This window comes from Micromys minutus (assembly GCF_963924665.1).
Source record: "Micromys minutus genome assembly, chromosome: 3".
Classification (NCBI taxonomy): domain Eukaryota; kingdom Metazoa; phylum Chordata; class Mammalia; order Rodentia; family Muridae; genus Micromys; species Micromys minutus.
The window spans coordinates 51,231,077-51,257,302 of NC_137972.1; the positions used below are offsets into that span (position 1 = coordinate 51,231,077).

Genomic DNA, 26,226 nt, shown 5'->3' on the forward strand with positions numbered 1-26,226 from the left:
AGAGCATCCCAGAGATGCTGATGGCGAGATCTGTGGTAGGGTTTTGCAGTTAGGTTTGAAGAAACTGCTCATTTGACTTCAGCGTTGAAAGAGTTAAAACAACAACAAAACCACCACCACCACCACCACCAACAACAACAAAACCAAAAAGAAAAAAAAAAAAAAAAAAAAAAAAAACAAACCCAAAAAGCCCCACAAACACAACTATCACCATTTAGGGGAAAACAAAACAAAACAAAACAAACAAACAAACAAAAAAAACCAACCAACCAAAAAACCAACCAACAACCCCTCCCCCAAAACCAAAGCAAAACCAGCGGCTGGACATGAAATTCCTTTCACCTTTTCAAATACTCTGGCAGTTTTATGGATCCCAAGCTGTCCTCTCCTAGAATTTGCCTTGAATTCTTGATCCCTATGCCTCAGCCTCACAAGTATCAGGATTATAGATGTGAAACACCAGACCCTTATTATTATTAACTAGAAAAGCTCTTTAGAAACAGGGCTCCAAGAGCTTAAATATTCTAGAGAGGGGATTATCTCTACCCTACAACCCCAACCACTAAGGACTCCGATCCCCCCCACCCCCATTATTAGACTGTGAAATTTTATATGCCACCATACAATTATTCACTTTGCAAGTTTCCAGTGCCTATGTATCATTTCTAACAACTGTTGGGGGTTGGTTGTATTCCTCCAGTCTTGGGAAGTGTCTGAGGTCTGTTCACTTAATACCGTACTTAAGATGCCTTGCAGAATCTGAACTTCAGACTTATCCTCTCAATTCACCTCAGTGGCATCCTTCATCTCTGAGTGTCTCCAACTCAGCTCCCTTTATCTAGTAGATTCTCAAGTCTGTGACCAAAGAGGAACTCATTGCAAACCACTAAAAAGTAAAGAAACCGCTAGGGCTACCACTGCACATTGGCCTCTAGGCGGTGGGGGCTGTCCCTTCTGTCCCAGCCTCTCTAGCGCCCTAACTACAGCACCCGCCTCTGGGCGGTGAATTCCGAGGTGGCCGGCGCGCCCACGCCAGTGCAGGACCCGCACCCTGCGGTGACCTTTACTCCCTAAAGCAGTCCTTAGGGTTTCCGGCTCTCCCAGAAGCCAAAGGGGGCTGACCGCCGCCGCGCCTTTGCTGGAAGGACGAGAGACTAGCGACAAGTCTTAGGTAGAAGGCCATACTAGCCCTTAGCTTTTCTCGCTCGTCGCCACTTTTCTCCTTGTTCTAAAAAGTTGACCCCAAAGTTTAACGGTGGGAGCGTATGTGTAGGTGCGTTCGGAGGGCGCGGACAGAAAGGCAGAGTGTGCATGGTTCTTGCTGGTTCGGGTCTTCAGGGTCACAGAGACGAGAGCCAGGATCGGCTTGTGGACTTGAACCCCAGGGCGGGGAGCAGGCGCGGAAACGTGGCGGAAGGCAGTGGGGCCGCGTGAGCCATGGCGTGGCCCGGCACTAGCGGAGGGAACCTGGCTGGCAGGCAGGAGCGTGAGCCCCGCACTGAATCAGTCTCCCAGCCCCCACCTGTTTGAAACGATTTGTAAACACCAGAGCCAAATTCTCCGTGTTCCAAAAGTTAGAGAGCTGGAGTGGGGCACGCGCACGTGTTCCCCAAAAGGCTCCGGCTGGGCCGACGGCACTGGAAGAGGAGGAATTCTAGGCGTGCACGGAGAGCAGCAAGTTGGCGTCCATGGCGGGTCGGCCCTAGGACCCCGCGGGAGGCGCCTTGGAATCTCTCCCTTCCAGGAGGAGGGGTGGGGCGGGCCTGCCCGCGGGCGGCCGCCGGGCGCATGCGCGCGCGTCTCCTCTCCTGCCGGCCGCTGCGCTCCGTCGCGCGGAGTAGAATGAACTGTAACAAAACAAGCAGAGCCTTTGTATCTGCTTAAAGGGGCCGCGGCCACTTCCCTCGCGTCCTCTCACCCCCGCCCCGCTCCGCCGCGTCTCCAGGGCTCCCGGCAACTAGCTCGGAAAGGGCTTCCCTGGCGCTGAGGATCGGCCGGCCGGCGCGGAGCAGACGCGGCGCGTGTGGAGAAAGCAGCGGAGCGGAGAGCGGGCCCGGGCGGCGCCGGAGTGGACTCTGGTCCCGGGAGCGCGGTCGGCGCCGGAACGCGGACCCGGAGGCACCGGAATGCAAACAAAGCTCGCGGGCGCCTGTGCAGGGCTCTCAACGGAGCCCGGAAAGTTTGTTTTATGATGGCTTGAGAGCGCGAGAGAGTCGGGCGAGGAGGTTCGAGTAGCTCGCTCCCGCGCTCCGAGAGATGCTTCTCCCGTGAGCCCGCCGCTCCGGGGGCTCGTGCTGTGGGGGGCACCTGTCTCTCGTTTTAGCAGTTTTCTTTCTTTCATTTTAAAATCTTCTCTTTAATTTTAATTTTTCTTTTGAGGAAGGGCTGTAACTCATCATGTCGAAAGTGATCCAGAAGAAGAACCACTGGACTGGCCGCGTTCACGAGTGCACCGTGAAGCGGGGACCCCAGGGCGAGCTGGGGGTGACGGTGCTGGGGGGCGCGGAGCACGGGGAGTTTCCGTACGTGGGGGCGGTGGCGGCGGCCGAGGCGGCGGGACTTCCCGGCGGCGGCGAGGGGCCGAAGCTGGCCGAAGGTGAGCTGCTGCTGGAAGTGCAGGGGGTCCGGGTGTCCGGCTTGCCCCGCTATGACGTCCTGGGAGTCATCGACAGCTGCAAGGAGGCCGTCACCTTCAAAGCCGTCAGACAAGGTAAGACGGGGCGTGCCTTTGGGGGCGCACCCCGAAAAAGAGGGGAGGCCTGAGGGGGTGCCGTTTGCTCCCAGTGCTGTGAGCCAAAGTTGAGGCCCCGTCCAGATGCACTCCAAGTTGTGAGGTTTTGGGCTGCGCGCCCACCTGCGTGGCGGGCAGGGGCCGGGGTTGCGCCGGGAATCGGGAGATGCTTCCCAGACCTGGTTTGCCAACTTCTTGTCTTAGCCACCTAGTGCTGCGCAGCCTCGCCTGCACCTTACAGCAGATGGGAAACTGAGGCAGGTTAAGGTGGACGCTTCCCCCAGCCCCTTTTGAGATGGTTGAGCTCACGGAGCTGGTGGCTTGCCACTGCTTGTGTTCCCTGAACTGGAGAGGGGGTCGTGGAAGGGGAGAGTCTATTTATAGCTAATTGGAATTCTTCCATCACAAAATTTCCTTCACCCTGCAAACCCTCCTGGTGGGGCTGGGTTATGACCCTCCTGAGTCCTTAATCCGGCTGCCTGCAGAGCCTGCCTTCACCCCACAGCGGGGTGACGTCTGTGTCTCCTCCTTGTGGAGACCTACGGTGGGGGAAGGGGTGTTTAGCTCTTGGCGCGAATCTAGTCCAAGTTTACCCAGCCGCCGCCTCTTCTTGCACCGTTGTCCTTATTGATGATGATTATTGATAGTTACAATTCATTGTTAGCGTGCTCTCCTTGTGAGAGGCTCTCCGTAAAGTGGTTTAATTGCATTATCTCATTCTGATTCACAGCAATGCTATAAGATCGACTTGTTTTTGTAAGTCCTATATTACAAGAAGTAAGCTGGGTCTGACCTTAGGTGATCGACTTGCCCAAGGTCACACAACTACTAAAAGTGTATGCAGTCTTTTCTGTTAAACCTTGAGCAAGGAGGAGGAGGGGTTGATGGGACGACTTCAGGGGCCTGAGTTTTGGGGTGGGGAGAAGCAAGTCCTCCCTTAGAAGTCTGTAGGGTAGGGTTGGTTTTCTAAAAGACACATTTGATGACTCCTGGCCGAGGTAGATTACTCCCTCGCTGTTTGGTCTGAGCAACGGTCTGATCCTCTGTCTGGCCACCGGTGCATAGCTGCAGTACTTAAAAGCGTCCCTCCTGCACCCAAGTGCCATGACGCAGTTCTCCCAGATGAAAGCACCAGAGGAGGTGGCAGAGTTGAATGTGGTGAAAAGTTGCCATATGTTCCTGTCAGGATGGCAGCAGCTGAAGGAAACGTGTCAAAGGAAAGCCTGGGAGAGCCAGCGATCTAAGCAGCAGGCCTCTTCCAGATGACCCGAGGATGGGTGCAGTACTGTGTGGTTAGCCTAGTAGCCAGACCTTTCTACTGTGTTGGGAGAGCAGAGGCTGACACCTATCAATGGAATGTCCTTATCTTGCTACTTGGCCTCGCCTGATGACTGTGTCCTCTGGAGTTTCTCCTAGAACCACAACAGGGAAGTGTGCTCAGCAGTGCTGGTTCACAGTACATGCTCAGTAAAAGCGAGCTGTCATTGTATTAGAGTTGAACTTAAGTAGTTAGGAATTCGGTTTTTAGCTAGGAATTTAATGCCAGTTCCTCTGGTGATTATGACTTGGTAGAGCTGTTGAGAAAATACTGTGGCAGGCATTTATCTATTGGGGGTGGGGGCAGCATTGGGCTCGAGTTCAAGCTCATTTTGCAGAAAGATTTCTCATCAGGAGGATGTCTGGGTGGTGGTTAATGAGTCCTAAGACTTGGTGGCCATGGGCAAGAAGCTTCCAGAAGCTGAGCTCTTTCTTCCACTGTTTTGGAGAGATCCTGAAGCTAGGTAGCACCCCTCCTTCTCCTCTCCCCGTGTGTGTGGAGCGCTTCATTGGGTGGAGCTGGGGAAAACCTGCCTGTGGATCCGACTGTTGTGGAGTTACTGCAGTGCCTTCAGGTGTCAGTCCCTCCCACCAGGACTGTCTTTTGCCAATAGAAATGTTCACAGAGGGAGAGAGTGGGCTTGTGCTTCTGAACACCCTTGCTATAGGTTATACAAACTGTTGCACAGAGTGACCTGGCACAGTTACTTGTAAAATGCATACATTACAGTGAAGATGGCCCCAGGAACCATTTCAACAATCTTCTCACTTTCCTGTTGCAAAATGATTTAATTTATAGGACAGATTTGTCTCTGACTTTTATTGTTTTGCTACTGTGTCTTTATTGTATCAGGTAGACTGAGCTGGGATTTGAGAAAGGTTATATTTTTTATGGTGTTTCCATTTCCAGTTATTCCTGACAGGGACATAGGCACTCTGGGTATGTGTCTGCATGGGAATGTCACAGTCTTCTTGTGGTAGAAGATTGTACTTTTTCTGTTGCATGGCGGTTCTCTGGAGAAACTTATGAAGGGAAATAGTCGATAGCACACAGTATCGTATGGATAGGAGTGGACTGAGAACCAGGCTTGATAGACCCACTTTGAGTGGAGAGGACAGTTGTTGGTTGTAAAATGCTTAAACATATTGTAAATGCATGAATGCTTAAATATTATAAATGTATGTATGCTAGTTGGCTCTGTGGATGCATATTATTTTCAGAATTCAGATATTTAAAATACAGAATTATAGCAGAATTCAGATTTTTACAAAAACTAAACTTTTAATCAGACAGACAGACAGACAGACAGACAGACACACACCCCAACAGTACATTACTGTTTTGTTTTTGTTTCTTTTTTGAAGCAGGATATTCATGGGTGGTCTTGAGTGCCTGGTCCTCCTGTGTCTCTAGAGAACTGGGACCTCAGGTGTTAGCTGCTGTGTCTGTGGACTGCAGTGTTTTGATACTTGCATATGTGTTACATATATTTAGGTCAGATACCAAGTGTCTGCTTTAATGAATTTGGGCACACATACCCTCTCATGTTCCCATCACTCAAATGGAAACACACAACATTATAATCACCTAAATCTTCCCTTCATGATTCTTTCCCGTTACCCCACCCCCACCCCCAAGCCTAGGGTGTTGATTCCTCTTCTATAGATTTGCATATTCTTTTACTTCATAAAAGGTAAGATACAGTATTTACTACTATGTGTCTTTTTTTTCCACCTAGAAGGTTTTGGAGAATTCATGGATACTTTACTCTGTAGCTCCTTTTTCATTGCTGCATTGTATTATTCTCTAGTAGGTATTTTGCACCCCCCCCTTTTGACTTCTAGGCCCAGATTTGACTGTTACAAACCAAGCTGCTATGAATGTTATGCTTTGCCAGTCTTTAATCTTGCCCATGTTGAATTTTAATTATTCTAGTGTTTGAGGGAAAGAAACTACTTGAATAGGAGGCAGCTAGTCTTAGTTAAGTTCTGACATTAGAGTGTGTGTTTAGTGCATGTGAGTCCTTGGTTCATACCTTAGCACTGGACTAAATCAAGACAAAGTATGTCAGGTGGTTGGTTAACCTAGCACTTTGTGGACATTCCCTTCTTTAATCCTCTGAACTTGACTTACATGTGGAAACTTAGGTTCAGAGAGGTCGGGAACTTTGCTAAGAGCCCTGATGACTCAGTAGAGGCAGAGGGGGAGCTCAGCCCAGTGCCATCCCAACCCCTGCTCCTGACTCCTAGGATTTTGCGTATGGAGTTGGAGTTCCCTAACCAGCAATTCTAGGCTTCCACATCCTAGTCAGAAATGTAAATTCTGCCTCCCAAGGTGCTACAGTCTTTGTGTGTGTGTGTGTGTGTGTGTGTGATTTGTTGGCCCATGCAAGAGAGGATGGGCGGGTGACCTTCTGATCCCGACCATGGTGTTGCAGATTTTGCAAAGTCACTTTCCATGGGCCTAAATTTCTCAATGCCCAGAATAAAGTGGGTATGCATCCCTTCAGATCCACTGCTTGTCTGAAGTGCTGGGCTACGAATAACTCCGACTCCATGTTTAAAACTGTCTGATTGCAGTTTCTCAAACGAGTATATTATAGGTCATGCATTTTCATATTTCCGTGGATGAATTTGTGGTTTTGCAAATTACTCAGGAAATTGCCCTCCCCCACCCCTTTTTTTAAAGGCAAGTAAGAGACAATAAGACACAATTTAAAATTCAAAAGTTACCACCAAACCTTTCTCCTCACCACAGGAAGGGGTCATGGCCACACAGAGTTGAGTATAGTATAGTTCTGGGTGCAGGCTTAGTTCCTCTATGCATTTGTTTTGTTTTGATGTTGTATGCGTATGTTGCTGAATTGAAATATATAACAACAGCTCTTAAAATAATTCTGTGACCATTTCCCTTCATTTCTAAACATACTGCCGGGTGTCCATTTCTTCCTTTCAGTGAATGTCTGATCTTGCATCCTTTCTGTCAGATTGTATCCACATTGACTCCTGTTTTAAAATTCCTTTTTCTCTTTGCTTTTAATTTTTTCCATTGTGTGTGTGTGTGTGTGTGTGTGTGTGTGTGTGCATGCCACACCCTGTATATGCTATATATGGTCAGAGGATAGCTGTGTAGTTTGGTTCACTCTTTACCTTCATGTTTATTCCTGTTATTGAGCTCAGGGTTTCAGAGGTGCAGTGAGTGTTTTTACCCACAGAACCACTTCTCCAGTCTTCTCTTTGCTTTATTCAGACCATGTCTTACTATGTTGCTCTGGTTGCCTTTAAACTCACTATGTGGTCCAGGTTGTACTCTGAAGTCTTCCTGCCCTCAGCTTCCTGCATGCTGGGATAACACGTGTTGTACTGTGCTTGGCTTTTGACTGCTTTTTAAATTTTAAATTATGCATATATGTCCGTGCATGGGTATGCACATGTGAGTGCAGATGTCTGCAAAGGCCAGAGGTGTTGGCTCCTACAGGAGTTGTGATCCACTTGATTAAAATAGGTGTTGGGAACCAAACTCTGCAAGAGTAGCCTGGGCATCTCTCTTGCCCCTGGCTCTTATTGCTACCAAATCTGGATAGAGATCCTGGTTTACTGTGTTCATTCCTTATGCCCTTCTCTGGGTGTTCTAGCCTAAGATCATTTAGGGAAACTATTTTTAATTACATTTATTTACTTATTCACGTGTATGTGTTATGTGTGTGCATGAGCCAGGCTTGGTTGTCTTGTGGAGGAAGAGGCTAACTTAAGGGAGTTTTCTTCTTCTACCATGTTGGTCCTGGAGATCAAGCTTGGGTCATCTGACTTAGGGGCAAGCCCCTTTACCTGCCGAGCTGTCTTGTCTGCCCTCCTCCTCAGATCTCAGTGGAGTGGGGAGTCCTTGGGTTGTGGCAGAACTGGAGTCGGAAAGAGGTGCATGACATTAGCGATCCTAATCCAGTCTGAGCTGTTACCGGAAGCCACTGTCAACATGGAAGATAACCCTGAGGCAAGTGGGTCCCTTTTCTTGTTGTGTGTGTCACAGTGTGTCTGGTTCTATGTTTCTTTTGTCCCCTGTGAAAACAAGAAACTCACCTCTGTTCCCTCCCAATTCCAGTCTTTAAAGCACTAACTACCTGACATTCACCAAATAGATACTCACTAAAATTTGTTACACTCACGAGGACATTTTCTTCCCATTATTTCTTCATACTGAGGTGAGTTGTTTTGAAGCGGTCTCACTGTGCAGCCCTGGCTGGCCTGAAACTCTGTGTAGACCAGGCTGCCCTCGAACTCACTAAGGTTTACTTGCCTTAGCCTTCTGAGTGCTGGGATTAGCGGTGTATGCCACAGTGATGGTCTCACGTAAGTCCACAGCTATGTTAGCTGTATTGCCTGTCTTTCCTCTTTCCGTCTCTTTATCCTTTCTTATATAGAATCTTAATGCTTTCACTTTTTTCCCAACAGTTCTTCCAACTAGCAGACACCCAGTGTCTATGAATCTATTCTGGGTTGTAATGATGGTCAAAGCCTAATGAGTTAGATTCAAGTATTTCTGCCTGCCAACTGGTAACTGAAGTTCAACAAGTCTTTATTTGTAAACTTCAGATGCTCAGAGGACGGGGGCCTCCTGCTCAGGTTATCTGGGCTCTGGTTTGAGGCGGTGCCTGAGAAGGATGTTTTATCTGCTGGATTGAAACTGGGCCCTTGTGAGCAGGGTCTGTTTGTTTACCGTCGTCTAACAGCAACAGGATTCTTGGCTATATAAAATAGCATCGGTTCTTTCTCTCACTTTTGAATCATGCTTTGTGTTTATTTATATATTTTTAACGTAAACCTTAAAAAATATTAGTCTGTTTTTGTTCTTAGTGCCAAAAGACCCTTCTCAGAGGCGTGTTTTTAGTGTATGTTGTGGACTATGCCACGGCTCTTATAGGAAAGAAACCGTACACAGATAGGCAGCCCAAGCCGTGTGCTGTTCCCTTTGCCATTGGCTGTGTTATTTCAAATAGATTAACTTGACCTTATGAGGCAATGGCATACAGTTGGCTCTCTGCATTTGTTGGCAGTCAGTATCCCACAGAATTGATGATATCCACCAAGGGGAATTAAGTGGTTTATAAGAGAAAACATTCTGACATCTTCTTACCACAGGGGTTTACATGAAGGATGTTGCTCCGTAAACAGCGGTTATTTAAGGCACAACACCACCCTGTGATGTTAGTGGTCCTGTCCCTGAGTTTGTATATATGTGTAACAGGATCTGCTGAATTTTGTATACACTGAGAATAAAGGTTGTCACATTTGCTAAGGGCTGTACAGGACTGTTCATGTCCTAAAAAGTAGGTTACTGAATCTTTGCCTGTCCATATAGCCCACATGGTCTGTAACCATGGGCCCAGGAGCCTTTCATGCTGCGCTCCGTGGTTGAGGGCATCAGGCATTGATTCTCATGGCTGCCTTTTGTTGGTTCCCCAACTGAAGCCCATGGATGTCAAGGTTGGGGTCTGTTTAGTTTGGGTTTTAGAAAAAGCCCAGCGTGTTCTGACTCACCGTTTCTGAAGGCATGTGATACAATTAGAAAATGCATTTAAGCAGTGTTTTTTATGATTAAATAGTAACCTGTTTGTATAGCTCAGCAGTTATATAGTAGAACGGGCATTATTTATGCTCTCACCTGTAGTTCCCACCTCAGAGGTAAAGGCTAAGTTCATAAAGAAACTAGTAAGGCCTGTATGATCTGGTCCATTCTCTGTTTCCACAGCCTGTAGGCCCCACCTACACCTCTGACACTCTGGCTCTCTCTCATGTACTTTAAGCCTTTCTTGAACAAGCACCCTCTCAGTGTGGTTTCCTCTGTTTATTTAGAATATGATTTAAAAGGAACTTAGTTGACACTTGTCCTTATGTGGTCTCCCGTGTTTCATTTTGCCCTGGAATATGCAGGTCACTTGAGCAAGTTGCTTGTAGGATCTAAATTCCAGGAGGGCGGGACTTGTTTGGTTCTCCACGGATGCCGTTGCCCTGGTGCCAAGGATGCAATCTAGTAGTAGTTCATATGTTTGTTGTGTGTCTACTGTCAAACTTAGAACTAGAACAGATCTCCCAAGCTCAGCCGTCTCTGCAGAGTGAAAAAAGGTAGATAACTAATGTTGGTCTGCATAAAGTCCCACGTGACTTTTTAAATGATCTCACTCTGGCTGGAGCTGAGTAGACCTAGATGTGTGGTCCAGAAATACTTGGGAAGACGGCAGTTCTGGCCCACTGCTATCAGACTTGATGTTACAGTTTGTCTCCCGCCAAGCATAGGAGAACAGAATGTGTAAAAATCGTCTTGGAGTCAGAGACTAAAGTTGTACTTAGCTTACAATCTTAGGAGGATATTCTTGATTTTAGGGCTAATTAAATGCTGAATTTTTGTGGTGGAGGTTCTAAGGGTCACCAGGGGTTGATCTGGAGTCTCGGGTCCACTTGAGCCACCCCGAGGATCTCATTGACATAGCAGTTCTTATAGATCCGTGTCCTTGACCTTACTTTGTTTCCCACACTGTCTGCTTCCCACCGTCACGTGGGTCTGAAGTGGAGTTTCTAGGAGCACACCTGAGAATGGCTTTTTCATATTTCTTTCTTTCTTTCTTTCTTTCTCTTTCTTTCTTTCTTTCTTTCTTTCTTTCTTTCTTTCTTTCTTTCTTTCTTTCTGAAACAGTCTGGAGCACACCTGGGAATGGCTTTTTCATATTTATTTATCTATCTATCTATCTATCTATCTATCTATCTATTTATTTATTTCTGAAACAGTCTTTTTACCTTTGTTCAGATTTGCCTGAACTTTGCTGTGTGACCAGGCTGGCCACCTTCCTATCTCAGCCTCCCCAGTGATTATTTGAATGTCAAATGGCTTTTCTAAGAGGTGGTCCTAGGAAACACCAGTAGGAGGCACAGTGGCCAGCCAGGTGTTTAAAACAGGCCCAGTGCTGAGGAAGGATTTGGGGTTTAGGGCAGCAGCTTGGAGCTGAGTGCCTCAGGGCAGTTTGGAATGTCTTACTCCTCTTGTGCTTGGTGAGAGCTTCTCCCTGCTGCCACGTCTGTGTCCTTTCTTTGGTAACTATCTCCAGTGTTGGGAGAAGGGTTATGTAAGGAAATTATATTCTCCTTGCCAAAGTTTCATGCCTACTGTTACTGCTGAGGTATTTAGCCAAGCGGAATCAGTTGTGTGTGTGCTTTTAATGGGCCGTGGTTATGTCTCTGCAGTGAGGCTAATCTTTTACTTTGTTGGGAGACAAGACTTGCAGCTCTCTTTATGGTCAGTGGCACAGAGGTGCAATTACAAGGCTCTTGCTCATATACCGATGCTAAGCCGTGTTTCAAAATTATTGCTATACTCGGGATTAACTGGACTGTCAAACTGCTTGTAGACTGACTAATCTATACATAGCAATGAATTGATGGGCTGTAATTAAGTCTTTACACTCGGTCTGGCTAATAGAGACCTGGGCGTTAGAGGGCGAGATGTTTCACCTCTTTCGAGTCATGCTTGCCCCTCTGAAAATGGGGATGATAAGGACCACTTCTCTGTAGGGCTGATGGAGGAATGAGCCGGAAACAAGGACGCCACATGGCTCTGGGCCTGTGAAGGATGACTGCTCAGAAAGTGTTGGCTTTTGTTATTGTTCCCCATTTGAAAGCGCTTCAGGGAGAAGAAAGATTTTTCGGTGGGGTGGGTGCTGGAGAATTCAGTACATAGCTCTCTGCAGGAGCTTTTTCAAGTCCAGAAACAGCCTTCATCTTTCTGTATGATTCACACGCTATTTCTAAAGGATTGGTTCAGACAAACGGGAAAGGAGCCTGTAGCTTGATTTCCCATGTGTTTGGTGGAGGTCTGTGCCTACATGGTCATGGTGAGGAGTTGGTCCTAACGATTGTTCTCAGGTTCCAGGTTGCAATAGTTTGGAGAGATGGCAGGTTCCTGATTTCTTGGTGTGCTAGGCAGGCCAGCACAGTGATCCTTGAGATTTGGACACTGAGGTTCTCTCTGTTTTTCTGGTATCATGTCTGGGCTCCTCCACTAAAAATGTCTGGGGTGGTAGTGATGTTTAATGGTTAGTTATGTAGGTTTGAAGTCAGCTTGCCTGGCTTTTCCTCTTCCCAGCAGAGACTATGGGCCAGTTAATTGGCAGAATATCAGTTCTCAGCAGACAGAGAATAATACCCATGTCATAGGTTTGCTGTCACAGTTAGTTTTTGTCAACTCAACACAAACCTAGACATAACTGGGAAGAGGGAATGTCATTTGAGAAACTGTTTTCATCAAATTGGCTTGTGGACCTGTCTGTGGAGCATTTCCTTGATTAAGGATTGATGTGGGAGGGCCTTTCCTACTTTGTTATCCTTGGGCAAGTGAACCTGGGTATCTAAAAAGGCAGCTGAGCAAGCCAGTTGTGGCTTCTCCTTCAGTTTCTACTTCCAGGGTTATGCCTTGGCTTTTCTTGACGAGGGGCTGTGTACCCTATAAACCAAAGAAACCCTTCCCCTCCTCAAGTTGCTTTTGGCTAAGTCTTATCAACACCTCAGAGAATCATATTAATATTGTGGCTGTGAGGACTGCATGACATAACATATGTTGAATATTTGGTGTTTTCCTTGGCTCATCTTTAGTTGAAAAATGGACACCTAGCATCGAGTTCCCTCCTCTAAGGCCGAATTTTGCCTACCTGCCCTAGGGAAATTTACCAGTGTGTAGGAACATTTTTTCCTGTCTATTAAGGATTGGGTGGTATCGACACATAGTCTGTAGAGGTCAGGAATTGCTAACCATACAGTGGACAAGAAATCTATCAAAGCTGTCACTAAGGCTGAGGTTGAGGAAGCCTGCTCTGAGGCACAGCTTCATAGATAGACCGGGAATCTGAGTTAGCGTGGTAGATTAGTAATTAAAACTCTTGTGTAGAGGGGGTTTCTCCCCCTCTCAGGTCAAAGGGCTTACTTAGCGACATGATCTTGCTCTCCTTTTAACCGTGAGAAGTATATCTTCAGAAGTTGTCAGTCACTGACAGTGAGACTCGGTTCTTCCTGGCTACCTTGGGCTTCCGTATTACAAATGTCTTGATCCCATAGTCTGGGATCCTGGTGTCCTCATGTTGGGGATTATCATAAAGGTGCCACAAGGTGCCAGATACAGTACAATATGCTTAGTGACTGACCTCAGTGAAGGTAGTTCTAAAATATTCTCCCAAATTTACCAGTCAGAAATCACAGGCTCCTGCTCTTTATGATTTACGCCACTAATTCTGGTGATTTCCTTCCTCCTTGTAGGTGTTTTTCATGCCTGTGCCTTGTAACTGTAAATCTGCCTGTCTTCTTTGTTGCATATATGTTTCTTGTAGGAAGCATCCTTGTTTTGGGTATTGTATTAATCTCTGCTCTGTGTAGGTACTCAGGAAATCTTTGTTGAAAATTTCAGAGGGTTAAAAACTAGACATGATTTTTACATAAAAAATTCTTGCCTCAGATCTTGTTGGCGAGGAAATCCACTTTTTATTTTTAAGGCATATTAAATATACTTAGCCATATGTCTGACTTTTCTGTGATGATTTAAGATGGTTGTCTGCCAGTTGTTGTAGCATTTTGAGCTGAAGAGAAAATATTGAATTAATTGTGTTGGAGGTCTTAGCGTTTTTAATCTGGCCAGATGTAAGCAGCAGTTGCTTATGTGATGTGGCCAGGGAAGCACCATTTTTGCTTGATTTTAGTAGAATCAATATCTTACCACCTGGATTCTTGGCAAGACCTTGGAATTTACATCTGATAGAATGTGTTCATTTCCTTCTCCAACTATCAGCCTGCTTTGGTCTGTGTGCCTTGGTTAAGAATTCAAAGCTCAAGTTGTTAAAAAATAACTTTCTCTGGTGTTGGAGCATGCATGTTTTATTTTATTTAATGAAAAGTATATAATCAGGGTTTTGGTTTCTAACCTTTTAAAAATCATATGCCATTGTGATCTTATAACTATTGATCACTATATATAGTTGATCTGTACGTCAGTCTGTCTAATCTTTCCACATTTACACAATATGTGGAATACAGAAAGATGTTAATGGGGAAAGAAAATGTATGCACATAACTTAATATTCTACCCCAGAGAAATATATTAACATTGTATTTTTATATATCCATCCATCCATCCATGCTTAGACACACACACACACACACACACACACACACACAACACACACGGGGACTATTTTTTCTTTACTAAAATAAAAATTTAAAACAGTACATGGTGGAACTTTGCCTAATAGGAATATTGTGGACTTTAACCACGCCCCTCCCCCTGAAAACAAAAACAAAGGCAGCTTTGGCTGGTCTAGAACTTGCTATGTAGATCGTGCTGGCCTCAAACTCAGGAATCTGCCTCCCTCTGCCTCCTGACGCTGGGATTAACAGTGTGGGTGACTGTCTGTTGACTTAATAAAATTTTAAACACGTATAGATTTACTAAAACATGCCAATGGCTGCTTGGGCACTTTATAGCATATTTTCATGCTTTGCTCATGAACATGAATATCCTCCTGTCTACCTAAATTTTAGTGAACAAATGTCTAGAACTAGTTTTGTGATTGTATGCGATTTTTCCTTTTTAATTGGGAAAATATCAGGTTATAGCCCTTGAATATGAGTATGGGAAACCCTGTTCTTCACATAGCTCACTTGACATGTGCCTCAATACCTTCTACTAGGATTGCTTCTTATAGCAGTCATGCCAAGCTTGTGTATTGAGCTCTGGAGTGAGTGATAGAGACTGGGGTTTACCTCTCCTTCAGAAGGGAAGGTTTCTGATCTGCCGTGGTCACGTGTCATGTACTAACAATGACTCAGGGTCATTAGCTGTTTCAGGTTTTCATGGAACCCCCAAACCTTAGCATTTTTAAAGACATAACTTTGTCCAATTTTTAAACATTGGCTCAGTCAGAGTTCTTTTGAAAACGCGGGTGAACCCAATAGAGCGCATCTGGGAGCCATATTGGGTCCCCGTGTGACAAGTTTGCCATGCTTCCTCCATGAGTTAGTATCTTCATTGTTGCCTGTCACACTTCATCTTTTTAAGAGTAGCAATCATTTTCTTACGTCTATGTTCTCATGGCCCAGGATGGTGACCAGATCTAGAGAAAGGCCAAGAAATGTGTACTGAAATGAATAATACATTCTGGAAGTGGTTTAGTTTGGCACCAGAACTTGTCCATGTATGTTCATCGGGGCCCAGCTGGTGACAGCTCTCCAATTCCAGTTGAGAAGAGCTGGGAGGAGAGTATATTTTGACAGCTGATTATAATCGTTGGGATATTCTGTCTCAGGGCTCTGGTCTGCTGAAACTTAGAACTGGGTGCAAAAATCACATCTTGAAATTGACATTCATATGGATTTGAATTCCCAGTGTGGGAATAGAATCTATTTTCTGCTTAGAGATGATTTCACTGTGAAATGTATAGCCTTATAAATAAACGAATGAGCAGGCTTTATGTTTGCTACTTAGGAATGGTGTGTGTGTGTGTGTGTGTGTGTGTGTGTGTGTGTGTGTGTGTGTATGCAAGTACATACCGGAGGATAACACTGTATCTTGTTCCTAAGGCACTGTGCCAGTTAGTTTTATAGTAACCTGACACAAGCTAGATTTCTCTGAGTGGAGGGAACCTCAACAGAAAAAAATGTCTCCATAAGGCATCAAGCATGTAGGGCATTTTCTTAATTAGTGTTTGATGGGGGAGGGCTCATTACCCAGCATTGTAGATGCTTCTGGGCTGGCTGGTGGTCCTGGGTTCTATGGGAAAGCAGGCTGAACAAGCTAAAAGGAGTAAGCCAGTAAGCACCACTCCATTGCTTGTGTATCAGCTCTTGTCTCCAGGTTCTTATCCTGTTTGAGTTCCTGCCCTGACTTCCTTCTGTGATGAAGTGTGATAAGGAAGTGTCAGCAAAATAAACCGTTTCCTCCTTAGGTTGCTTTTGGTCATGGTGTTTCATCACAGCAGTAGAAACCCTTATTAAGACAGACACCATCTACATTTTCCCTTCCTATTGTGTAGTATTTGCCCGTGTGATGTGTGAACGTGTATGTGTGAGCCAGCGCACTATTTGCCTTCAGATGGGTTTACTGACTCTGTAGTTAGACTGGCGGCTGACTGGCCCCAGCAGTTCTTCTGTCTCCCATTCCCCACTCCTCCGCAGTGCTGGGTTGCAGGCACTTGTAGGCATGTTTTGCTTTTCATGTAGGTGCTTGGGATCTGAACTCTGATTTGGAACATTGGAGCCATCTGTCTGGCCTGGAAGGTTTTAAACAGGAAAGAGCCTGATACCATCTTTTTGGGATATTGTACAGATAAGTCAGAATTCCAGCCTTTCCTCCAGAGTAGACATGCTGTTAGAACTTGGTGAACCTCTGGGCCCTGTTCTGCAGTGCCATTGTTACATGGAAGCTGTTATTACCCTTGCTGCTTTCCTGCCTGCATAATGGATCGCTCAGTATTACATAATTGATGCAGAGCACCAGCGTTGCTGCACTAGGCTGAGGAACAGAACTCAGTATTTCAGACCAGAGGCTTAGTCAATGAGGGTTTTCTATCAAGGAGCCAAGTAAGGGAAGGGATGCTACAAGATCAAAATGGTGCGGTCATGCAGACTTAAGACTGGGGGGGGGGATTGTGGTTTGTGTGTCCTTCCCGTTGTTGGGCACTTTCTGTTGCTCTGTACCCCTGTCAGAGTGGAATATTCTGGTAGACTGTCTAGGAATTCAGTTTTTAGATAGGATAGTTTATATGTAATATAGAACTTCCCGCGTGAGGCAGAACTAAGGCATTTTCAAGTTGATACTAAATGATCAACTTCCTGTGTTTTCAGAGCGTCATCTGTGGCATCCAGATGTCCCCATCCAGGCATGAAACTTGGCCTTGGTTTGCTACTTTGAAATGCTCAAAGATGTAGTGGGAGTGCAATGCAGGCATGCCATTGTTGTTTGGGTTGTGGGTTTTGGTAGAATTTCTGCCCTTCTGTCTCTGTTAGACTACATGTGTTGAAGAGAGCTGCTCTGAAGTTTAGCACCTGCATCGCGTGTGGGAAAGTTCGTTTGCTGCAGCTAGGACTCTAAAGCTGCCCAGCTTCTCTGAATTCTAGGTGAGTATGTAATTAGCACATTTTGTTCCATGCCTCTGAGGTTTCAGGGTTGGTTGTTTTATGGTACTTGGATAGCAATATAGTAGGTAACTGAGGCAGTGGGTTCCCCTCCTAAATTGCTAATACATGGTCAGAAGCTAAGTCAGTTTGGGATTTTGTACCTTGAGCTTGGGGAGGCAAAGATCAAAGATGGGGTGAATATAATAAGCATTCATTCTAGCCAAAGAATATCGTTTCTGATAGTTGTATCCTGAGATGTCCTGGCTCTCCCTCCGCCCCCGCCCGGAATCTGTGAGGTGGATTTGTTGTTCTAATAACTTAATTTTCTTTTCAAACTAGAAAAAGAAAGACAACCTCTTTTGGAAGCAAAGAACATTATCTCAATCTTGATATGTTTATATAGAAAAGCCAGTAAAGGAAATATCCCTGTTGCTGTTGGCTATTTGTGTCTAACTGTGTGGGAAATACTGACACAAGGAAGAAAGGACCCAGCTATCTTGTGCGGCGTGAATCTGTGATATTTTAGCTAAAATGTAAGCTCAAGCTATTCCCTGTGACATAAATTATCTCAAAGAAAGGATAATTGTGAGGAGAAGCCATTGATGGGGATATACTTTCTGGTTCTTACTGTTGGTGGAAGAAACCTGTCTATGGGGTTTAGTAACACATGGTGGCTCACAAGGGCAAAGGGATATTTAGAAGAGGTTGGGGAAGTGTGTGGGCCTGTGCATCTGTTACTCTGCATGGGTACTCACCTGAACGCTGCTGTTAGCACCGTAGGCCTGGATAGGGAGGAAAATCATCAGCTTTGGAAGCACTGGCAAATTGAATTCAGGTGAACATAGCCTCTATCAGAACTCCCCGGGGGACCCTACAACAAGGTCTAAGCATCTGGAGAGGTGGCTTCATTAGCTATTCTGACTCAAGTTTCAAAACCTAGTTCTTCTGTTGAAATTACAAAGAGTAGTCCGCAAAACAACCCCCAGTTTGGAATCAGCCAGGATAATTTTGAATATGGGGATGACAAAGTCTCAGCTTAGATAGTATGGAATCAGAATCCTGTGGCCAGGGGTGGGTATTCTGTGCAGCCACGGTATAAAATCAGTTCTGGCCAATAGTGGTAAGTCCATAGTTTGAAGCTCTAGGCTTTATGGTGCTGATATTCGAATTCTAATTTTCTAATAAATGGTGGTATCAGACCCCATTGTACATTGAAAGCACCTTGGTTTAGAGAAGCCAGAATAATAGAGGGCAAACAAGTTTTGAGGGAGCTGCATGTTAGGATGCGCTTTCAGACTCTAGCGTAGGTCTGTGATGAACAGAGACCTTTCCTTCTGTAGCACATTCGCCCTTCTGAAACAGGGCCAACCCTCCAGACACAAGACCATGCTCAGTAGAACACACTGATGTTTGACTATCTTTACGTTTTGTACCTAATTGGGTAGCTACATGTGACAGTGGTGGGCTTGGATTGTGGCTACTACTGTGTTTGAGGATAGCTATGGATATCTGATGTCACATCTAGCTGCTCTGAAATACGGTTGGAGTGACACTTTGAACTTGATATTGGTGTTGTTTGCTTTTTTTGCCCATCACTGTGTTCTTAAAGAAGTTGAATGAATGGCGGTGTGCAGATTTCCTTGAACAGTGTGTATAGAACAATTATTTCCCATGAGGCTAGGGATAATGCTTTTCGTATTGGCTTCTCTGTCCCCCAAACCTAGTAAGTGTGTTGGAATTGGATTGGGAAAAAATCTTTTTAAAGCAGGTTTCTCTCTTCGTGTGGGTGCTTATGTGAGTTTATGTGCCCTACATGTATGCAGATGCTTTCAGAGGCAAAAAGAGTGTGTTGGGTCTCCTGGAACTGGAGTAACAGGCAAATTGTCAGATGCCTGTTCTGGTGCTGGAACCCCCAGGCTCTCTGCAAGAGCAGTATCAGGTGCTCTTAACAACTGAGCCCCCTGGAAAGTTGTTTTACTTGGGGGCTCTGGGATACCCTGAGGTTGTGTAGTAAGAGGTTTTCTAAAATCTCTTTTTCCAGTCCAATGCTTTGGTTATAATTAATAATAAAAGTTCAAATGGTTTCAAATGGCTTAAGAGGATTAGTTGATGCATATAACTAAGGCTTTCAGAGAGACAGAGCTTCAATTAGTGTTTGATCTGCTCCAGAACTGTCAGCTCTTCCTTGGATGCTACTAACTCATGCTACCTGGACTTTTCTCCTGTGAGAGCATACACTTGTTTCAGAGCATCCCCCATCACTGTCTTCCCTTCAGGTTTAAGTTACTTCTCTGTTTTGTACATAGGTGATGTGCTCAAGGAGGATGGAAGGTGGAGGTGGTGTATGCTTTCTTTCTTTTTCTCTTTTAATAAAGAGAGAGGTTTTATTGCATGTCCCTGGCTGACCTAGAACTCACTGCATAGACAAGCCTGGCCTGGGATTAAAGGTGTATTCACCATACTCAGCTTATGTGCATTCATCTTCCTAGCTGAAGGGAGAGGCCCCTATGCTGTATGTTGTGTGCTGAGTCATTTAGTTCTGTGGCGTTGATGCCAGTTATCCAGGCTTCTACAGTAAGTGCCCCTTGGAGTATGGAAGTGAGGTTAGTCCTCATCTGGATCTGGACCATGTGATTTCTGCACACCCGGGGAGTTATCCATGGTTTCCTAATCAGGTGCTGCTTAGGTGCTGTTATAAAGGGTGGAGTCATGAGAAGCCAGATAGAGTGACTAGCTGGTGTCTGCTTCCCACATCTACCTCCAACATACTTAGCTTCAACTTGACAGCGACTAAGCCAGGAATCTGATTCGTTTCCAATCCTAGAGGTTCTTCTGTTAAATAATTTGGAGGAAAATTATATATATATATATATAATACACACACACACACACACACACACACACACACATATATTTGCACACACACACATTCCCCTTAACCAGAGCTTGTCTTCCCTCCTCCCCACCTTTGGGGGATGTTAGGGACTATCTGAATTCAAATTTGGGTTTTATAATTGGAGGGCAGATGGTAAGTGGAGGCCAGGGGTTCTACTCTGTCCTCCCACGTACAGGATAATACCAGATGGGGAACCCTGTGTCTCTAGACCCAGCTGCCACCTTTTCATGGAACCAGATGCCTTCATCTTATTCACCCTCTTGTTCTGCTCTTATCTGAAGGAGCCCCCTTGTTTATGGTTGTCTTCCTGGGGTGTATTGGCTGCAGGGCAGTAATCCCTCTCTTCTGAAGAAGCAGTGGCTGGCTGCTGAGCTGTGTTCTTAGATGAAATGAGTAAATGAATAAGCAAGAGGACTGCCTTTTTTGGGTGGGAAGGTTTGCTGAGGTATGGAGATGGCCCAAGGGCGATAAAAGGATTAACTCAGGAGCTCTGAGGTAGGCTATGGAATAATGGATGTACTGTGGATTCCTAAAGGGCAGAGTGAGAACCAATCAGACAACAAGTTCTCATTCTGCTGGCAAAGCTGAACAAGCAGTGACTTGAAAGAGGAGACTAGGAGATAGATAGCCAGCGCCAACCCATTCTGGGCCATGTGACAAGAGACACTGACCTTGTTGGCTGGCTGAGGTTGGGCATTTAGACTACAGTGGGGTTGCTTGCTAAGAAGGTTCCTAGGCTATTGGTGGTCACCAAAGGCTGGAACAGGCTCTGCTGGAATCTAGGCCCCCAGGGGACATGTTGTATGTGAGGCAGGGTATTGCATGGGTGACAGTGGCTGCTCATCTATCCCTTTCCAGTTGTGTAACCTTGAGAATGCTGCCTAGCCTCTCCTCTCAGTTTCCTCATCTGCAAGAAGAGATGACAGTGGTTCTTGGCTCCCAGTACCTGGCTCAAGGCCAGCATAACTCAGTGTTTAAGAATTCTGGCATTTCAGAGTTTAAATGCTGGCCCGAAACACCATGGTGGTTGGAAGGTGAAGAGGGCTATGCCACCTTTAAAGGAGCACGGCCAGGTGCCGTTCACTGGGCACAGTCTTTGGCGTGTGGGAACAGCCTGCTTGTAAATTTCCTACTGGGTGAGCATATGCAAGGGCTATCCTGGGTGCAGGTGGTAGGCACTGCTGCTTGGCTCTAGTGGTGCAAGGTGCCCCCCCTTTTTTTCTGGCTTTAAAAACTACAAAGCAAAGGGACTGGAGAGAGGGCCCTGTGGTTCAGAGATTAAGAGCACTTGCTGCTCTTCTAGAGGACTTGTGTTCAATTCCCAGCACACACATGGTGCTTCTGTACTGTTCATTAGATCCGGTGCCCTCTTCTGGTCCCATCAAGCAAAGCACTCATACAGATAAGGTTTAAAATAATCTAAAAATCCAAAATATAAATATCAAATACAGATGCACATGTGTGCGCACTCGAGCAAACACACACACACACACACACACACACACACACACACACACACACACACATGGTGTCTGTGTCTGCAGTACAGCTAATGATTATGAATCCCCATCTGACTAAGATGAAAGGAGGGGCGGGGAAGGCAAAAGAGAAATGGCTCCAAGATAATAAAGCAACCAGCAGATACTAATTTCCAAAGAAGAGCAAAGGTGTTTGCTTTTTCTTTTATCCTTTTGGCTTCCAGCGTTCTCATTCTGACCATCTGATGGCTTCCCACCGTCCTTTCTTGTGTCTATGTAGAAGAGCAGTCCTAGTTCTTCTCAGAGTTGGGAAGCTTCCAGCCCTCTCACCTGCCCACCCTGTCCTGTTATCTGCCTATTATTGGGACAACAGGACAGGACATAAGCACCACTCTGGTAACTCTGGCAGGATCTGACTCAGTGCCTCTCAGTTCAGGCTTGTATTTATTTAGTTACACATCTGGGGATGAACTTGAGTGCATGTGCATGTGTGCCCTCCTGTGTGAGTGTGTGCATGAGGCCAGAGGTTAGCCTCAGGAATTCTGTAGCTCTCATGGACCTGATACTTGCTAATTTGGCTAGGTTGGTTGGCCAGAGAGCCCAGAGCCCAAGGGATCCACATCTCTACCTCCCAATGTCGGTATTAAGTCTGTGCCACAGTGTCGTGCTTTTTTCTTACATGGGTTCTGGGGAAGCAAACTAAGCTCTCATACTTGCAGCTTTCCATCTCCTCAGCCCAGGGGAAGAAGGCTGTGCTCCCGGAGGCTGTGCATGTATGCACTAACCCTCAGCATGTTCTGAGATGTGCTGCTCCATCCCCCCACGTCACAGATCAGAACATAAGTGCTTGGCCGAGGCTTCTTGGCTGATTACCTGATTCCAGTTGTTGTCTGGTAGCTGCAGTCTCTCTAGGTATTTGCCTGGATGCTTTCGTCTCACACTGGGAGACCTCCATGAGACTCTGGATCTCTGAGTGCTTGTGGTATAGGTCTTCTGGAGAGCTGAGGCCCAGCACTGGTTGCGGTTCTTACATCCTCCTCAGGGAAGAGCTGTTTGTGCCTGGGCAAGGGCGTTCGTGGCTAGCTTGGCTCCTTACAGAGCCACACTGTTTATCCATCTGTGGCCACACCCTGCACGTGTCTAGACATAAGTGTTTGCACCTTTCAGCTCTGACTAAACACTTCTCTCGGGTCCAGGGAAAGGGGTGTGGATTTTATGGATTTTATGGATCTTACCAGGTTAAAGAGAAATGCGCATAGCATAAAATGGCCTGTTGCAGTCATTTTTAAGCCTGTTAGGTGATGGGCACATTCATGCTGTTGTGAAGCCATTGCCTCCGTCCATCTCCAGGGAACTGTGCCATTTTTTCGCGAAGTGTAAACTCTCCTTGTTAACTCCTCATTCCCCTTTGCCCATGGCCGCTAGCAGCTGCCACTTCAACTCTGCCTTGGGATCTGGCTCTTTCAGGAGCAGTGGATCTGTGGATGCATAGATTTGGCTTTTGTAGCTGGCTCATTTCACGTATCACCGTGATTTCCAGGTTCATACACATTGTCACTTTTGTCATGATTTCCATCCATTTAAGGCCAAATTATGTCCCATTGCTTGTGTAGGCCTCATTTTTACTCAGTGTCTATCTGTCTTAGGGGAACTGCTTTTTTCTTTCTCCCCTTTTCTGTTTAACCTTTATCTTCTGCTCAGAAGCAGGTATATGTAATCAGATTTTATTTATTTAGTTGTTTCTGTTTGAGACAAGGTCTCCCATGTGTCGGATCTTTCTGGCAATTAAATTCATGGTGTACATGAGAATGGCTTCTCCTGGTCCTCCTGCTGTCTTCCACATCCTGGAAGACATGCTCTGTGGTACCTGGTTTATTCAGCGTTGGGGGTGGGATTTAAAGCTTTCCCTGGCCTTTGGTCCCCTCCCTTCAGCTTCTCTACCCTTCTTGCTTCCTTCTCGCTTTCCCAGGTTTCTCAAGCCCTCTACTTACCAAGTTCCTAGCTCTGAAGGCCAGCGGTGCATTGTCAGGGTAGAATGTGGTCTGCAGTGTTAGCTCATCTCTTTGGTGTTTCCAGCAGTTTGTAGATTGCGCCTTAAGTACTTCCAACATCTTTCATCTAGTTATTATTTCCATCTTCTTGGGAGGGATGGAATACACTCATTTGTTATATGCTCAAGATTTGGGTTTCACGGGGGCTGGGTTCAAGAGTAGGCTCATGATTGAGCCACTGTATAACACCAGACATGTGATTTTATTCTGGGAAATAGCAGTACTAAGAAACATCATATGTCAGCTGCAAGGGTTTACATGGAATGACATAGTGAACCTCTGACATGGAACAGAGTAAACACAGAGCCAAGTAGCTGGTATTTCCTGCTTCGAATCTGATAACTTTTGATTCTAGGTTTGTGGAGGTGCGGAATTGACTGTAGTTGACTCAAAAACACTTCTGTTTAACACTCGGTTTTTATAATCGTTCCTGGCACTACCATCCCCACTTAGATTTTATGGAGATGAATTTGTTGGGCCAAGTTTTATGGAGCAGATTTGATAGAAATTCATTCTGAGTATACGGCTAAACTGTCATATGTTTTCCTGTTACTCTGAATTTAGTCACCACCCTCTAGAGGAAGCTACAAGTGATTATGGGAGAATTCCGTGATCTCCAAGTTGCAGTGAGGTGGAAGGTGCGTGTAGCTGTTGTCCAAGGAGCTGTGCCAGACGGGGCTCGGTCAGATTTCCTTTTGGCTACGTGTGGCTGTGGGTATAGGGTAGTAATTTAGTCACTAGATGTTTATTGCTCTAGCTTTTTTTTTTTTTTTTTAAAAGCCACTTTAAGGATGATGTAGTAGTGGCACAAACATGTCATTCTAGTATTTTGGAGCTTGGGGCAGGCAGGGGATCCTAAGTTCAAGGGCAGCTTGTGCTACATGGTGCAATCCTACTTTACTAACAGGATATAAATAGATTTTGTGTGTATTTGTTTATGTGATTATGCTTCATATATTTTAGATAACACATTTAATCATTACAAAATGAAATGGTTTTAATAGTTACGAAGACTCTAACAATGGCATAACATGTACCATTCCGTGTTCCACCCTTACCCTTTCAATACAGGGCTCTATGTATTCCTGATTAGCCCGGAGACTCGATATTGTAATTGAAGATGGCCTTGAGCTTTTTGGTTTGTGTTTATTTGGAGAGAGCATGTTACTGTGTAGTCCTAGTGGGCTTGAGATTCACTTTGTGTGCCAAGCTGGCCTTGAACTCCACAGACTTTCCTGCCTCTGCCTCCCAAGTGCTGAGGTTAAAGATGTGTGCTGCTATGCCAAGCAAGGTTTTTAATACACCCTGAGTTGAGTTGTTTACAAAAAATGATCCAATCAGTAATTTACCTCTTACACATGCATTGTTACATCTCTTCTAAAAGAAGAGGCACAAGTGTCATTGAACAGAGGCCATTAACATAGCCCTTGTAAGCATGGCTTCTGTGGAGGAAGCGTTTTTATTGGCTTTTTCATACTTCCGGACTCGTATTAATTAACTAACTACTCGTATTAATTAACTAAACTCATGTTAATGCCCCATGGCCCAGTTCCTTCATATGGAGAAAAAGAAAGTGCCTTATCTTACAGCCATGCCAGGGGGTCCCAAGGACAGAGCACATTGTCTCACTGGCTGTTATGCCAGACACAGTCCTGTGGGCTGAGTGCCTGACTTGGTACTGTCGCAAAGCTCATTTCTGGATTGTTTCAAACAGGGTAGCAGTGTCCAATGTGTTTCCTGTTTATGAGCATACTACACTAGAGTGTGTGAATGCACCTGGGTCTGAAGGCTACGGGGTAAGGTTGGGTCCAGGACCTGATTACAAGAGCCTGGGGCCGAGTCTCTCCTGGGGTTGGTGCCCATGGTCCTTATGTATTGTATTGTATTTTAGTTTTGTTGTAGTTATTTTGTGATGCTTGCAGAGCGTGGGGCTTTGTGCAGGGTAATGTGTCCTACCACTGAGCTGGTGACCCTCTTAGCTTCCTTGCTTTAAAAGTTTGTTCTTTTTTTAATCATTGGAGAGGCTTTGTAGGGGTTGTGGGACCCAGGCATGTCTGAGTAGTGAACACTTTAAGCAGTGTAGCCCATGAGGATCCAGGCCCCACAGGCACAGAAGCCGCCTGTATATTCTGTGACTTGTTAGTGCGTGAGTGAGCAATGGGCTGCTCTTCTCAGGGTGATGTGGTATTTGCAATGCGTGGGATAGCCTTTTAGGGTCCAGATTTGAGTCAGCTAGCCCTGGCTCTGAATATCCTATCTACTCTGGCCTTGGGTTTTATTTATAATCTTCTGAAGACTCCATTTAAAAAACCATACGCTATGTGCCTTATAGAATTGTTTGTGAGAATGAAATAGTGTAACGTCTGAGGAGTAGTCACAGAATACCGAGTACATACTAAACGCCCAGTAAATGTTTCTCTTGCTCTCCTTTTACCCAGAGGTGTGTTAAAACAGCAAACACACACACCCTGATTTCTGTGTGTGAGTTAAAGTGCTGCTATCACATGGAGCTTGCCTTTCAGGAGTCAGTCTGTTATTAACCACAGATCAATGAAATTACTAGTGTTTCCTGATCTCCTCTTGTAATGTTGAATATTCTTCGTGACTGCT

General features: G+C 45.5%; 1 protein-coding gene across 8 annotated transcripts in view; it reads left to right on the forward strand.

Moving 5' to 3' along the window:
• Positions 1 to 2,277: 2,277 nt before the first annotated feature.
• The window catches only part of MAGI1 (membrane associated guanylate kinase, WW and PDZ domain containing 1), a 565,599-nt gene continuing 541,650 nt past the window's right edge, over positions 2,278 to 26,226 (forward strand). For all 8 annotated transcript variants that reach the window (XM_080914319.1, XM_080914320.1, XM_080914322.1 and 5 more), the window contains exon 1: positions 2,278 to 2,710. In XM_080914319.1, coding sequence (XP_080770445.1) covers positions 2,398 to 2,710 — 313 coding nt within the window. In that variant the 5' untranslated portion in view covers positions 2,278 to 2,397. The remainder of the gene's footprint in view (positions 2,711 to 26,226) is intronic.